At 34.2% G+C, this 16171-nt stretch overlaps 1 protein-coding gene across 5 annotated transcripts in view; it reads left to right on the plus strand.

The window, feature by feature from the left end:
- Positions 1 to 16171, plus strand: part of DCC (DCC netrin 1 receptor) — a 1201233-nt gene that overhangs the window by 1101077 nt on the left and 83985 nt on the right. For all 5 annotated transcript variants that reach the window (XM_024235927.3, XM_054537946.2, XM_063716903.1 and 2 more), the window contains exon 22: positions 8902 to 8967. In XM_024235927.3, the coding sequence (XP_024091695.3) occupies positions 8902 to 8967 (66 nt within the window). The remainder of the gene's footprint in view (positions 1 to 8901; positions 8968 to 16171) is intronic.

A 16171-nucleotide genomic window follows, 5' to 3' on the forward strand; every position in this document is an offset into this window, starting at 1 on the left:
TCTCGAACTCCTGACCTCAGGTGATCTGCCCGCCTCGGCCTCCCAAAGTTCTGGGATTACAGGAAAAAGCCACTGCTCCCGGCCCCCCCAATTCCTTCTTTTAGTTACTTATTCACCTATAATGCTAAAATCATCATCATCAGAGTCATACAGTATCAGCCACTTCAAATGAAACCCTGAGTTTATTCATCTTTCTGAGCTACAGTTTTCTCAGCTATAAAATGGGGTTAGTAATGTCTGCCTCAGAGATGCATAATTAATATTATTGTCATATTTATTGGAACAGTTTATTCTGATCCATTTAGTTCCACAGTCAACCAGAATAATCTTTCTAAAATACATGTGTAGTCAGTGTTCTGCTTAAAATATCTTCAGTGGTTCCCTATCCTCTATAAGATAAATTCTAGACCCTTTGGCAGAGCATTTAGGGAATTTTATTATTGTACCTCTGCCTTTTTTTTCTAAGCTCATCCACCTCACGGTTCTCTACCTAATAAATCAAGACAGATCTTGATCTGTCCAGCTCCTTTGGTTCCCTAATTTTTGCCTTTTCAGTTTTTGTTCACTCTCCCTTGTGAGACATCAAGAATGTAGGAATGAGAAGTAGTAGAATTCATAGGAGTAACCAATGTGTTTCTTAAAATATATATGTATGTGTCTGTGTATTTATATATATTTATAATTATATATAAATACATATATAGATGTATTTATAATTATAGATAAATACATATATTTATATATTTATAATTATAGATAAATGCATATATTTATATATTTATAATTATAGATAAATACATATATATTTATAATTATAGATAAATACATATATTTATATATTTATAATTATAGATAAATACATATATTTATATATTTATAATTATAGATAAATACATATATTTATATATTTATAATTATAGATAAATACATATATTTATATATTTATAATTATAAAAATACATATATATTTATATATTATATTTATAATATATATTTTATGATATATATTTTATGATATATATTTATAATATATTTTTATGATATATATTTATAATATATATTTTATTATATGATATATATTCATACTATATATGATATATATTTTTATGATATATATTTATGTATTTATGTAATATATATTTATTATATATTTATATAAATGTATATTTTCCCCCACTGGTTGGCCTGGCAAAGTATACTGCTTTTACTTTGGTGCTTGCGAAAAGAATTCTCACCTCACATGCCACCTCCTCTGAGAAGCCTTTTGCTAGGCATAAGTAGATAATCATCCTGTTTTTCCACTGGGTCACGTATTTGTTTGTTTGGTTTTTTTTTTTGAATTTTTGGAAATTACCATATGATTATAATTATTCACTTAACATTTTCCATCTCACTGAATTACAAACTTCTGCAATAGTCATTTTATATTCCTAATGCTTACCACTGTGGATCTACTTAATGCATTTGTTGAGTGGATGGATGAAGCATGGATGGAGACATGAATGATGAAATACTGTGCTCTAACAGTGTCGTTATCTACACAGACTAGCAGGGCACAGCAGGATGCTCATGTTCTAGTGTTTTCAGACTGCAGCTGCAACTTCCAGACCTATAGTCACTTGGAGGAGAGAACTCTCTCATCCTCTTCTGCCTCTTCTTCCCGGGATGCTTGGCAAATTTGCTCAGGCACAAACATATCTCACACCTGCCTTTAGGATAAGCTTGTGAACCACGCAGATGGGGGAGGCTTTTATGGATCATTCCCTGGCCTTTGAGAACAGATGCTCTTTTATAAGCCAAAAAAAAGTTGTCTCATTCTTTATGTTGTAGTCTGGCAAATGAACTAGCTCTTGGAAATATCTAGTCATCCAAGGCAGTGCCCATATTTTGAGGAACAGAATGCTTTTTAGATTTTAATAAAAACTAAGCTGCATATAAAAGTGGTTTCTTAGACCCCTAGGCTGACTGTTACTTCAGATATACTAGAGGCAAGTGTGCATAAAAGGAGATTCCAATGAGAGGAAGGACTTCAGAGACCACCATCTACCACCATACCAGTAATATTATGAAGCCATCTTTATATTTTATTCTATTGAGAATTCAATTGTTGGTCAGTTGTTTCATTCCTAACTTGCATGAATAAAAATTATAATAACTAATAAACATATTGGGCTTCAGCTGTATGAAAGGTCGTGACATGGGTGATCAGGAGCAGCTGACAAGTTTTCATCAGCAGCCAGGTAAGGGAGATAGACTAAGTGTAGTTATTGTCACATAGATCAGAACTTATCATCTTTTCTGAACTGAAATCTTTAAGAAAGAGTTTGACTACTTTCCTGTTATCAAAAGATCTTGATCTGTCCAGCTCCTTTGGTTCTCTAATATTTGCCTTTTCAGTTTTTGTCCACTCTCCCTTATAAGACATCAAGAATGTAAGAATGAGAAATAGTAGAATTCATAGCAGTAACCAGTGTGCTTCTAAAAAAAGAACTATATATATTATATTTAATATATTATATATAATATATTTATATTATATTATATATAATTCATATAATATATAATTTAATAAATATATGAAATATATTATATATAATTTAATAAATATATGAAATATATTATATATAATTTAATAAATATATGAAATATAAAAATACGTATTTTATATATTTATAATATACAATTATATATTTTATATATTTATAATATATAATTATATATTATATATTTCTTTTATATGTGATATATAAATATATAAATATATAATATATATTATATAACATATTTTATATATAATATATTATATATATTATATACATATTATTATATTATTATATATATCTGTTGGCCTGGTGAAGTATACTGCTTTTACTTGTTGGCCTGGCAAAGTGTACTGCCTTTACTTTGGCGCCTGCAAAAAATAATGCAATATTTGTAAACGTTTTTCCTACTTCAGAAGATTGCACAGACAACTTTTTTCACCTATCATTTGCCAAAGTCTGCAAGAGACCACATGCATGCCTCAGACAGTCAAGATCCATTATCTGGCTAAGATGTAAACTAAGAGCAGAAATTAGGATAAGAAATTAATTTGTTTAAATTTGTCTAGGATACCCACAGTTTCTATTTTGTATCCTGATATTTTTTGTAATAACTCTATGTTCACTCAATTTCATTTTATTTATGTGTGAAATTATTAGCTTAGTTTTGAATTTGATTTCTAAGGATTTTCAAAAAATGAATTTACTTCTCAGGAAGAGTCTATCCTGTTCATATTTTATGGCCTAAATACAGAAATCAAAATTGCAAAAATACTACCACTTATGATTAAGAGAAATATGGGTAATGGCATATTTGTTTTTCTTGCACTTTGTCTGGCTCAGAGTAGTTTACCAAATGCATTCCTATCCTGCGGATTATTGCCCTTAGACTTTCCATAGGCGGAAAATGAAACCAAAGGTTTTGAAGATGGGAAAGCAGCAAGAATTTGTTGAGCACCACGCTCAATATGTGACACAATGTATTTTCTTTCAGTCAGTGAACTTTCTTTCATGTTGATTTGAAAACAATGTGTGGAACCTTAGGAAAAGGTGAAGAGAGCTCATTAGTTCTTTTCTATTAAAATATTTGAAATATCCTACATATTGGTTATGATTTTGCTTTCTGATTTTTGATGCCCGATGCCTTTGTTTAAAATCAGCATTGTTATCAACTGCCTAGTAAACCGACCTTTTAGAAACACATTACAGCCTCTGACAAATCACCTACTCTAAGTATGGTCTGTGTGTTGGATGGACAGCAAAATTATATTCAGGTAATATTAATGGATATTCTTTATCTGCTGGTATACAAGACAGAAAATCAATGCAATTTCTATCATCATTAGAATTATTTTCAGAGAACAAATTTTAAGATCAAGAAGATATCTCAGTGCTCAGCATCCTTGGAAAGATATACATTGAACATTTGTTAGGTGGCCAATCTGTCCATTTGATTTAGATTATGGACAATATGTTTTTCTCTAGGGATTGATTGTATGAATGTTGTCCTGTATGACCCTCTCTTATGTGCATTCAGGGAAGATGGATTAAACAAACGATTAGAACTATCACATCCACTTTTCTCCATATCTTCTGCAGATTAATCTTCCATTCTCTCTTCTCTGAACTTATAAACAATCACAAAGAAAAACTAGACTCTAGGACTGAAATCCCAATTGAATTAATCTTTGTTCAGTGCTGAAAATTTTTTATCGTGGAAAAGATTCTCAATCTGCCCATGTGTGCTGCAAATATAAACATTAATGTTATTTCATTTTATACATTTTATACATATACCACAATAAAAACATACAAATAATTCAGGTGACATGTAAGGATAAGAACATAAATAATAAATTGCATAATAGTAATAACTTCAGATTTGTACTTATTATTAAAACATTATAAAGCATCCTAACTAGCATTAGTTACTCGTAGGACATTGAGAACACATTTTTGCACATCACTTCAGTTAGCACAAAGGAATATAACAATGAACAGACTTCCTAAAGGAAGTCATATTACTTCTGCCAATTTTTTCTTCAATTCAGAGAACAGGTAGCAGGGAGATCAAGAAGACTTTTGTCCAAGGAAGCATATGGCATGTGCCAAAAAGGGATAAAAAGAAGATTCCTTATGAGGCCCATCTTTTAAATCAAATGTGAAAGGCAACCCCTTAAACGACTTTATAACATTTTAAAAATTCAAAGAAAGGAGAGGTACGTGAAATTTCTGATTAGGACCTGCCTAAGCAGTACCTAAATTAAATATATTTAAATATATAAAAGCCATTTTGAATAAGTCAAAACAGCTACAAACTTCCTCTATTTTAACTCAGCCAATGCCCATTTAATATTTATTTAATTTTTGTTTCTGAAGCTACCATTTCCTGGTTCCAAAATCTAAGGTAAAAGTAGAAAATCATTTGCTTTTATTATCAAAATTTTCTGGCAGAAGTTTTTTTTTGTTTGTGTTTTTTTTTGATGAAATTAGCTGCATAAAATCCCTAAGTTGTTAAGTGAAAATAATTCATTACTCTTCAATATCTCATTCTTCCCCCATCCTCAATTTGTGTTATTGAGAAAATATGGGTACATAGTAATCCAATACAGAATTCTTCTTTATATCCTGTAGAATTATATTCATATAGTACACTTTGTTTTATTATTGTTGTTGTTGTTGTTCTTTTTTTTTTTACTGAGCCAGAGTCTTGCTTTATTGAGTGCAGTGGCGCAATCTCGGCTCACTGCAACCTCTACCTCCTGGGTTCAAGCAATTTTGCCTCTGCCCCTGGAGTAGCTGGGACTACAGGCATGTGCCACCATGCTTGGCTAATTTTTGTATTTTTAGTAGAGACGAGGTTTTGCCATGTCGCCCAGGCTGGTCTTGATCTCTTGACCTCAAGTGATCCACCCTCCTCGGCCTCCCAAAGTTCTGGGATTACAGGCATGAGCTACTACTGCACCTGGCCTTCATATAGTACACTTTGATCACTATTCATATAAAATTGTATTATTCATATAAAAAGGAAAAAATAAACTACTCATTTCCAAAATGCTTTAAGCCATGTTGAACTTTATTTGAGGGAAGAAAACTGAAATGTATTACATGATTTCCCCCAAAATTTATATTTGAATTTCCATAAATCCATTTAATTATTTAGAATTTTAATTTGTAAAAGTGTTAAAAATTTAGTATGATACGCAAAAAAGTAATTCAAGATTTTAAAATAAATATAACTATGAAATATATAATGTTATGTGACTGAAAATAAAATATTTTTATTTGCATGCAGTTATTTTAATAATACTTTTAATAATACTTTAATAATAATTGAAAAGCATTTTTAATTAAACCTAGTAGTAAGTTTATAGTAATAAATGAATTAAGTTATTCTTGAATCTTTACTGTTGGAAAATATTAAGAACCATCTGCAGTTGGTTAATATTAACCATAAATAGGCCTGCATAGGATCTGATTACAATGAACCAACTCTCTCTGTCATGGCAGAATCCATATCTAATAAATATTTTTATACTACTCCTTCCCTGAGGATCTAGGACTATGCATTGCATATAGTAAGCATTTAATAAATTTTTGAAAGAATTATTACCAGTTTTATGCTTCATTAATAAAATGATGACCTCTGGGATAGAGAAGTATTTTATATCTTTGCATTAGCTGACTTTCACTCCAGCTGTTTTCTAAATTCTAATTACTACTCTCTTTCTCGAAATCAGTGCTTATGAAATTAACCAAGGTAACTAAACACATCCAATATTTGTTTTACAGCAACTAGCTCTTAAAAATGCTGTGATATGCCAAGAAGTAACACCCATACACCCATATCCTTTCCTTTTTAGACTTTACTGTCTCTTCATTTGACAACTTTGTGATACTCTCCTTAAAGCAATGGGAGAATCTTTTATCATTCTTCTTCTTCTTCTTCTTCTTCTTATTATTATTATTATTATTATGTATTGGCCGCATAAAGGGAGACTTCCTGAAAATTAAAAGACATATTTCAGAGAATGGAAACTTAACATCACTCAAAATTAAAATTAAAATTAAAATCTGATGCCTCTGTCTTTAGATCAAGAGATCTCAGGCTCCTCAATATCCCAGAAATGGGTTTTGTGGGTTTTTGGCTGAAGTGGTACAAGAAATCTGAATCACTATAAATCTAAACTTGCTCGTTGATGACATCAACTTTTTAAAAAGTGCTTTCTGTTGGACGTGTTGAGAATTACATGATTTCCTTTTGTGATATTAATCTAATTATAAGGGACAAAAAGTTAACCCTCATCAATATACTAGATTCTGTGAGTAGAATGTCCAAGCTTTAAGCTACTCCTTGTTATTTAGAAACATTTCTAGAGTTCCTTTATCTCACCCAGCGCTTTGACCTATACGGCATCGGATTTCTTCTACCTATTGAAATTCACAATGTAATCAATAGCCTCGCTAAATCTAAGGGGTGCTGTACCCATAGAGCTATATGTGTATGTAATATATGAATATGCTTATTGGCTTCTTTTTGCACCCTCCCACAAATTACAGGGAGAGTTGGAAACTTCATTAAAAAGACATTTGCCAGGCTGCTGGAGGAAAAGGAAAATCCTCCATAGGCTACCTAGCTAATTTCCAGCCGATACAGGATTATTCCCAACCGGAAACATGTATTGCTTTACTGGCCTAAGTGATGGGGTTGTTAGCATCTCTTTTGGCTGACTGCTTTGCAATCTAGCTGCTTTCAGTTGCTAGAAAAGTCATCTTAATATTTATGTAGAGCTTCCACTTCGCATCAGCCAACATTGATCTCACAGTGTCTCATGGGCAAAGCTTATCCACTGCTCATTGAAACCCCAAATGCATCAGAGTTATATAAACAAGGTATTTGTAAAAGGGTTAGACTTGTCCACATTTTTGTCAGCCCACTAAAATTTTCACAATTTCAGCTCATTTTGATTGTTCCTCTCACCACCACCTTCCCCCTGCACACACACATAGGAGCCTCCATCCTATCTCCTACTTCCCTACATACTCACAGTCTTTGTCCCAGCAGATATTAAACATGCCATTTTATGCTGAAGATATAATATAATGTGACTGAATTAATTTATCTTATTGCTTGCTAGAGATTTGACATCCTAACTTCAGCTCTGACTTGATATCAAAAGAATTTTTTAAATTGTGAATGTAGAGTCAGTTAACAGGATTCTAAGTTGTTTCTTGAAAGCTGTTTTGCAAATGAAATGATAAAATCTTGGGAAAGCTTTAGCAAGGGTAGTGTTTGTTATGCAAAATAAAGTCACAAAATCAGGACTTGAAAGTTATAGAGATGAAGAAAACCGAAATCTATAAATGTGAGAAAACAACCTACGTTATTGTAGCTAGTGTCCTGGTTGGCTTTCTCTGTGTCATCCACTGATTGGAACTGGTTTCAGAAATAACTGTTTTAAGCAAATAAAATAGAAAATCACCTATATTCTGGTCTTTGTTTGCATACGTATTCACCTCTCAAATGTTTTACATAAGTAGTCTACCTAGATATTCTAGAACTCAAAATCTAATCAAATAATTTCAGTTCTATGAATGCACCAATAGAGAAAAAGATTATCTGTGGGGAAACACCATTAATTAAATTTTGGATGATAGTATAATTATTTCTGGTGAATTCCTGGCTCATTTCTCTTAAATACTACTTTCACATCTGTTACACACCTAATGGAAGGCAGAATTTCCAATAATGCTATACTGAAGGAGCTTTCTTCCCTTCATGGTGTATTTGTAGGAAATATTCAGACCATATGGTTTGTGACATAACCCCCACTCTTACTTCCAATGTGGAATTTCATTTCCAGGTACTGTATTTGACACATAACAAAGAGAATACCCAAAGCCCAGTTATAAGATGAAATGTGCTGGCCCCTTGTAGGATAATAATAATTTGCCATAAAGTCTTGTCAGATGGGTGACAGTATCTGCAGGACCTAGGAGCCAGGACCTGAGTTATTTCTGTTCTAAAAAGTTCACAAGAATAGCATTTAGACTGACGCTGCTGTTGTACCTTTAATAAAAGACTTTAATAAGAATATTTGGAGAAATAAAAAGAATGGAGGATGGCTTATCAGTGAAACATTGAATTTAGCTTAAGAGAGTTTATTTTGTGACTTGTTTTTCTCACACATGGAAAATAACATTTTCTTATAGGTGTAAGGGTATGAGAATTGTCAGGCTTTCTTGGGAGTGGTCAAAGTAATCTTTTCTGTTATTGTGTATGTTAAAATGTTTATTCTTTTTGTCTGTCCATTTTGTTTCATTTGTACTAACATTGTTGACATGCTTTCCCAATGAACAGGTCGTCATGGAGATGGAGGTTATTGGCCAGTTGATACTAATTTGATTGATAGAAGCACCCTGAATGGTAAGTATATAAATTAGGTAATATTGAATTAGTTATATTAATTAAACGGTTAATTCAAGAGTGTCTGAGGCAAATTTTCTATCAACTACAAGTGCCAGGAACATTGGATTTAGTGTCTTAGTGGGATAATAGAAACATGAAGTTATTAAAACAACAACAACAACAAACCCTCTAGCACATTCTGCCAGGAGATGATGCCAATAAGAGTTGATAGGTGTGTAAAAAAGGAGTCAGTTAGAGAAGCCCAGCATGGAGAATTTTATAAATGACACAAAGCTGTTAAATACCAAGATTCTTAAATGTTACATTACATTTAAGATGTTTGCAAGAATCTAATTTTATTTGAGAGAGGTGATATCTAAGGTTGGTTGAATTGAAACCCACTCAGTTTCATATATTGAAGTTACTTGGATTTTTGCCTGTAGAGTACATTAATTCTTCAAAATCCTCTAGCATCTTAGGGCTAAATTTTCTTTGTGTTGTCTACATTAGACATTTATTTCTGCTCATCCTAGTGGAGCATGCCCAAATATCTGCTGGCTTTAAGGATGACCAGATGGAGGTACTATCTAGAGCTCCATAGAAGGACAAGGTTGGTGTGGGGGCTGCATTCCAGGATCTTATCCTTAGTTTTGCTGAAACAAACTTTTAAAACGATGGATTAATACTGGCCAAATTTTCAGGGGACTAATGTATATATGAGGCCATTTTATAAGTTTCTTTTTCATTATTGCTGTTGTTTGGTTTGATTTACTAAAAAGACCTTCAGATATTCAGAATGTGAAGATGAACACTTGTATACCCATCAGCAAGGTTAAGACATGAAATATACAGCATGGAATTGAAATCTCTTGTATGTCTGTGTTTTCTCACATGCTTCTTAACACTGTTCCTCACTCTGATATAAATGCTGTAACTAATTTGATGTTTACTCCATATGTATATGTATCCCTAAACATTATACTGTTTTACAGTTTTACAAATTTATAGAAATGATATTGTATCCTGCTACAACTTGCTTTCATTTTTAACTTAGTTTTGAAGATGTATCCATGTGTTTACAAATAGCTCTCACTCATTTATCTTGGCTGCTATACGGTATTCTATTTTATGAAATAACAAAATTATTTAACCATTTTAGCAGGTTTTCAATCAAGTTTCATAAGAAACTTGATTACTGAACTGATAAATTTCCATTTGTTTGATCTCCTCTTAAAAAATTCAGAAAGGAAGTCAAAATTTCAACCTAAAAATAGTTTGCTGCATGTGAAATTAGAATAGTGGTGTGAATTAAGTGATTTTTTCTTATCATAGGCTGTGATAATCTAATGCAGCAATTTCCCCAAGAGGATATATATATATATATATATGGAGTACACCAAATCCTTGCGTCAAAGACTTAGCGTTATCTCTCCTCTGGCCAATGGTAGACTTAGGAATATATTTTCACCTGTTGACTTCTTTTTGAGTTGCCTGGCAATACCTTCCTCTGCTATTAATGCCTTTTACCTAACCAGAAACAGATAGAATGTCATATGTTTAAACTTTGTCTTAGTCCATTTCTGCTGCTATTAAAAATTACCTCAGATTTGGGGTAACTTATAAACAACAGAAATTTATTGCTCACAGTTTTGGAGGCTAGGAAGTCCAAGATCAAGGTGCCAGCAGACTGGGAGTCTGCTGAGGGCTCATTCTCTGCTTCACAGTTGATGCCTTCCAGCTGTGTTCTCCCATGGTGTTTGGAAAGGGTGAGCAAGCTCCCTCAGGCTTTTTCTAAAATAAGGGCACTAATCCCGTTTATGAGGCCACCTCTGTCATGACCTAATTATCTCCCGAAGCCTCCACCTCTTAATGCCTCCCTAACAGGGATTTGGTTTCAACATAAGAATTTTGGAAGGACACAAGCATTCAGACCATAGCAAGCTTCCCGGGATGCTTTTTCCAGGCTACACACAGCTTCCTATTGTCTCTTAGACTCCTCATTTTCCTTTATTTAAATAACATCACTGTCCCTGGTAGGTGTTTGACTTTCAGACACTTGTTTTGACTAACACCTTGCTCTGGCAGTCCCTAACATACCCAACAGGTAGTTTACGAAGCACACAGGGCTGGCTGCGGTGGCTCATGCCTGTAATCCCAACACTTTGGGAGGCCGAGGCAGGCAGATGACGAGGTCAGGAAAACGAGACCATCCTGCCTAACACAGTGAAACCCTATCTCTACTAAAAATACAAAAAATTATCCGGGAGTGGTGGCACGCACCTGTAGTCCCAGCTACTCGGGAGGCTGAGGTGGCAGGAGAATCGCTCCAACCCAGGAGGTGGAGGTTGCAGTGAGCCGAGATCACACCACTACACTACAGCCTGGGCAACAGAGCAAGGCTCCATCTCAAAAAAAAAAAAAAAAAAAAAAAAAAAGGAAGGTGAGATGAGGGACTTGTTGAGGCAGAAAACAGACCCCAGGCCATGCTCCATAAAATGGGTATAGGTAACAATAATTCCCTCCTCCCAACTTTGCAATTTCATTAGCTCACTCTCGTGCTCCAAATTTTATCTTAAATTTCAACAATATGCCAAAAACATTATATGTATTCAAGCAGTCAGTCAAGAAATGCAACTAAGCCCTCAGTGAGTGCAGGGCACTTGCAATGAGCTATGGGCACAAACCGAAGGACAGACCACTGCAGGACCAATACACCAAAAGGGCTAATTGCCCGGGTGGACAAAGCAGAAATATACACCCCAGGAAGATGAGAGCGGATGAGAAAATCCCTAGAGATATATAGGAGGGTAAAAAAAAAGGAAGTTGCTGAAATTGTTTGGGAGAAACATAATTGTTGTATTTTATACCCTGAGATACAGAGCTTCTAACTTTGGAGTTCATGTAGGAAATTAGCATTGTCCCCTTTAGAATCATCCAACAGAGCCAATTTTAAGAAGCTATTTCTACAAGGATTTTCACATTGAAATTCATTCCCAGTCAAGGGAATACTATCTATACCGGTACAGGACAGTACTTTTTGAAGAGACATACTGCCAGAAAATTAAAGAGGGAATTGGTATGAATGAATGAGAAAGAGAAATTAACCTGTAGGTTTCAACCGCTACTGAGCAGTGGTTATGAGGCTTAAAGTTTGGGCAAATGTAAGCCACAGACACAAAACTATGTACTCTCTTAAACTGCGTGTCCAAAAGGACTCCAGTATTGGGAAGAATTGCCAGATATTGCAATTAAAAATATAAAGAGGCCCAGTAACATTTAAATTATTTCTGTGAGTAATAGATAAAAAAAAATTATACAAGGGATTGCCATCCCAATTTACATATGCATCCCAAGGTATACATGAATAAGCAACTAGAAATAATTCTAACCTAATTGGGCCTCCTGTATTTTTAATTGTGAAATCTGGAAATCCCAATTTCAGATCAAATTCAAAAGTTTGTTGTTGACTATTTGAAGTTGCTATTCAAATTAAAATAAATTTTTGGTTGAAAAGAAATCGCAGCCCACATTTGACGTGAACATATAAGTCAACAATCACTTTCTTTTCAAAGGTGTCAGATGTTAGATGAAGAGAAAGAGAAATCCACATCATTGTGTTCATTTTTGTTTTACCATTTAAGATTCCTAGTGAGAAAAATGACCAAAATTAAATTTGACCTGGTAAACATTATCTCACAGGAGAAAGTCATGAAGATTAAATAGACGAATGCCATTCAGTAGATTTGAAGCAGTTTAGATGCATTATTGACATTACTTCTTCCCAATTTTCTGCATCACTTAATGATGTTTTAGGGATTTCATGCTAAATAAATGAGATGAATAACGTATCTGAAATATTTCTAGATTCTCTACTGGAATAACAACTTATTGCAGGCTGTCTGGCTGATTAAGGTGAACTGATAACTTCAGAGAGCCAGGGATGGTAGAGGCCAAAGTTTATGTGCTTCCTGTTCTATTTTGCTAGCAAATAAATGATGATAAACATATAATGTAACTTTAGCCTTGGCTATTACAAGCAAATCAGCAAAGGCATCTGAAAACCCCAGATTTCTAATTAAATTTTTGCTAATGTCTTAAGCTTTAAAAAGGGGGTATGTTTTCCAAGTAGATGTGCAAGTGAGGCCCCTGAGTAATAAAACTCCAATTGCATCTCACCCTTATAAAGTGGGCTACATCAAAACATTTAACATCTGAGTTTTTAAATCTTGTATACAATAAAATTTCATACATCTCCCCTTAGAGTGACAGAATTATACAGGTCTCCTAGCTCCCTCTACATTTGCTGGATTAATTCTTCAAAGCATTGTAATAGAATAATGGCTTACTGTCAGGATACTCAAGCCAGTTGCAAATAAATTTAGACTTCGCTAATCATTTACTTTCTCTTACAGCATGCCACTCTTAAAAATATACTCTTGGAATTCAAATAAAGAAAAACAAAGCTATAGTTCATGTTTACTCCTGTAGTTGGAAGCCCTTAATTAAATTGTAGAACTGGAAGAGACTTCCTAAATTATTTTCCGATGGCAGGTAAAATCAAAGCTAATATGTGGTAATGTGATAGTATTTTTCTTTTATGATACATTCAATTTTATATTATGGTCCACATTCTTAATGCAGAAAAAATCTTCAATATCTGAGAATGTGTTTTGTAGTTTATATTTGTATAAATGACAGAAACTATGAAAATTACTTCAACATAATCCTCCCTTTCTGATTAGAGAAGATAAAATGGCAATTTCCTTTTTTCTATAGCTCTACCTATAATTTGTAAAATCAGTGTAATAAGTTGGATTAAAAGATCTATAAACCTCATAATAGTATTTTATTGACCTCAGCCTTTAAAGACAAAGTTAAACTTGACAAGTTTTAAAACTTTGGCCCATCAATGTTAATTAAAAAAAGATCAACATTATTAATTTTTAAATACTCAGAATCACATTAAGTGCTCTATAAAATTTGTCAGAAAAAAAGGAAGCAGTTTGCTCTCTATTTCTGCAAATCATTTTATATTTTTTAGAATTCAATAACATTTTAACCAATGTAAATAAACTATACATAAAACTCTTTCCACACTTCTATAAAATGATCATTCCAAGGTTGGTAACTATTAGAAGACACCCAACGCTATACTCAGCAGAAATCTTAATGCAGAAGAAAAGATACAGAAATAAAATTTTACAGCTTTTTTTCCAGATGAAAAGAAAAGATAACTAGAGCAATCTGAGGTCCTAGGTTCTAGTTCAGTGATTACAAGAGACTGCTCACCTATCATCCACCCATTATCTTTATCCCAGAGGATTTTTAAAAGTCCTAGTCTAAACCCAGATTCTAGACCTGACTTTGTGGAGCTTAGAGCTGTGTGACAAATCAAGTCACTTAAACTCTAGATCTCAGTTTTCATCTGGACCTAGAAAGTGTTAAGCTAGAGCAGCACTTCTGAACCTCACCAGCATTAACATGTAAGATTGGATTTTTCTTTGTTGTGGGCACATGTCCTGTTCAGGATGTTTAGCAGCATCTCTGGCCTTTACCCACTGAATACCAGTAATATCTTCTCTCCTCCGTGTTGTAACAATCCAAAATGTTTGCAGACATTGCCAAATTTCCCCCTTGGCAGGGAGGGAAACTTCCCAGTTGGAAACCACTGAGCTAGATTAGCATACCCTATAGGTTGCTCCAGGGTACCTGGGTCCTCTTGAGAAGCTCTGAGAAAATAAATAAATAAAGTGTCCCATTGTCAAATAAGCATCAGGAAAGTGGTATGGCACCTCACTGCCCTTTTGCCAAGCCTTTGTCTTCTGTTTGAAAAAGTAGAGGTTTTAACCTTGACAGTGCTTCTCTGCTCAGTCTTAACCTCTTGATTTTGGTGATCTCATCCTTTCCATGGATCGAAATTCCATCCATGTGCCAACTCCCAAATATATATCATTAATGCAGAGAGAGATCAATGTTCTGGCTGTTTCTTTAACAATTATCATGAGATCTCCACCCCGACATATTCAACTTTTGCTCTTCCCTCTTTGAGCCTTCCCTTTCACCCTTTCCCTCATCTCAGACACAAGGACTACTACTTAGGCTTGAACCTGATTCTCTCATTCTTTCCTCCCCCATATCCAACCGGTGTTGTGCTCATTTACTTTCAAACTGTATTGTGTAACTGGACACTTTGCCTGATTGTAATTGCCACTGTCTCAGGTCAAGCTATCATCATCTCTCATTTGGAGAACTTCAATAACCTCTTAGCTGATCTCCATGCTTCCACCACGGACCCCTCTCCACACAGCAGCCAGAGTGGTCTTCTTAAAACAAATCACGTCTGTTTCTGGCTTGCTGAAACTCGTTAGAGGGTCTGCGATTGCATTTAAGATAACTGAATGTAATCTACAGACTCAGTAAAATTGGGTCCTGTTTCTCTGTCTAGCCTCCTCTTATGCCATTATCCCTTTTGCTGGCTGTGTTCCAGGCACATGGGCTGCTCTCAGTTCCGTTTAAAGGAGTAGGAGCTGACGCTTAGCAGTAACTCATGCTTCAGCCTGTTGCTTTCATAATGAGTCCTTTCATGAGCCCCCACCAACAGCCATACATTCTCATTGTTATACCTCTCTACATGAACCTTTCTACTTTTCTTTTTAGTACTAGTTATAATTGTAATTTTATACAGGCATCCGTCCTTTTATTGTGCTTCACATTATTGTGCTTCACAGATACTGCAGTTTTTCCAAATTGAAGGTTTGTGCTAACCCTGCATTGTGCAAGACTATTGGAAACATTTTTCTAACAGCTTGTGCTCACTTCTTGTCTCTATGTGACATTTTGGTAATTTTTCTAATATTTCAAACTTTTAAATTATTATTATATCTGCTGTGATGGTCTGTGATCAGTGATCTTTGACATTACTATTGTAATTGCTTTGGGGCACCACAAACTGCACCCATATAAGATGGTGATCTTAACTGATAAATTGTTGTGTGTTCCAACTGCCCCACCAACCAGCCTGTCTCTCTCCCCCTTTTGGGGCTTCTCTATTCTCTGAGCACAACACTGTTGAAATTAGGCGAATAACCCTACAAGGCTTCTAAGTGTCCGGGTGGAAGGAAGAGTCACATATCTCTCACTTTAAAATTCAAAAGCTGGAAATGATTAGGCTTAGTGATGAAGACATGTCAAAAGTCAAGACAGGCTGAGAGCTAGACCTCTT

This window comes from Pongo abelii, chromosome 17, assembly GCF_028885655.2.
Source record: "Pongo abelii isolate AG06213 chromosome 17, NHGRI_mPonAbe1-v2.0_pri, whole genome shotgun sequence".
NCBI classification, from domain to species: domain Eukaryota; kingdom Metazoa; phylum Chordata; class Mammalia; order Primates; family Hominidae; genus Pongo; species Pongo abelii.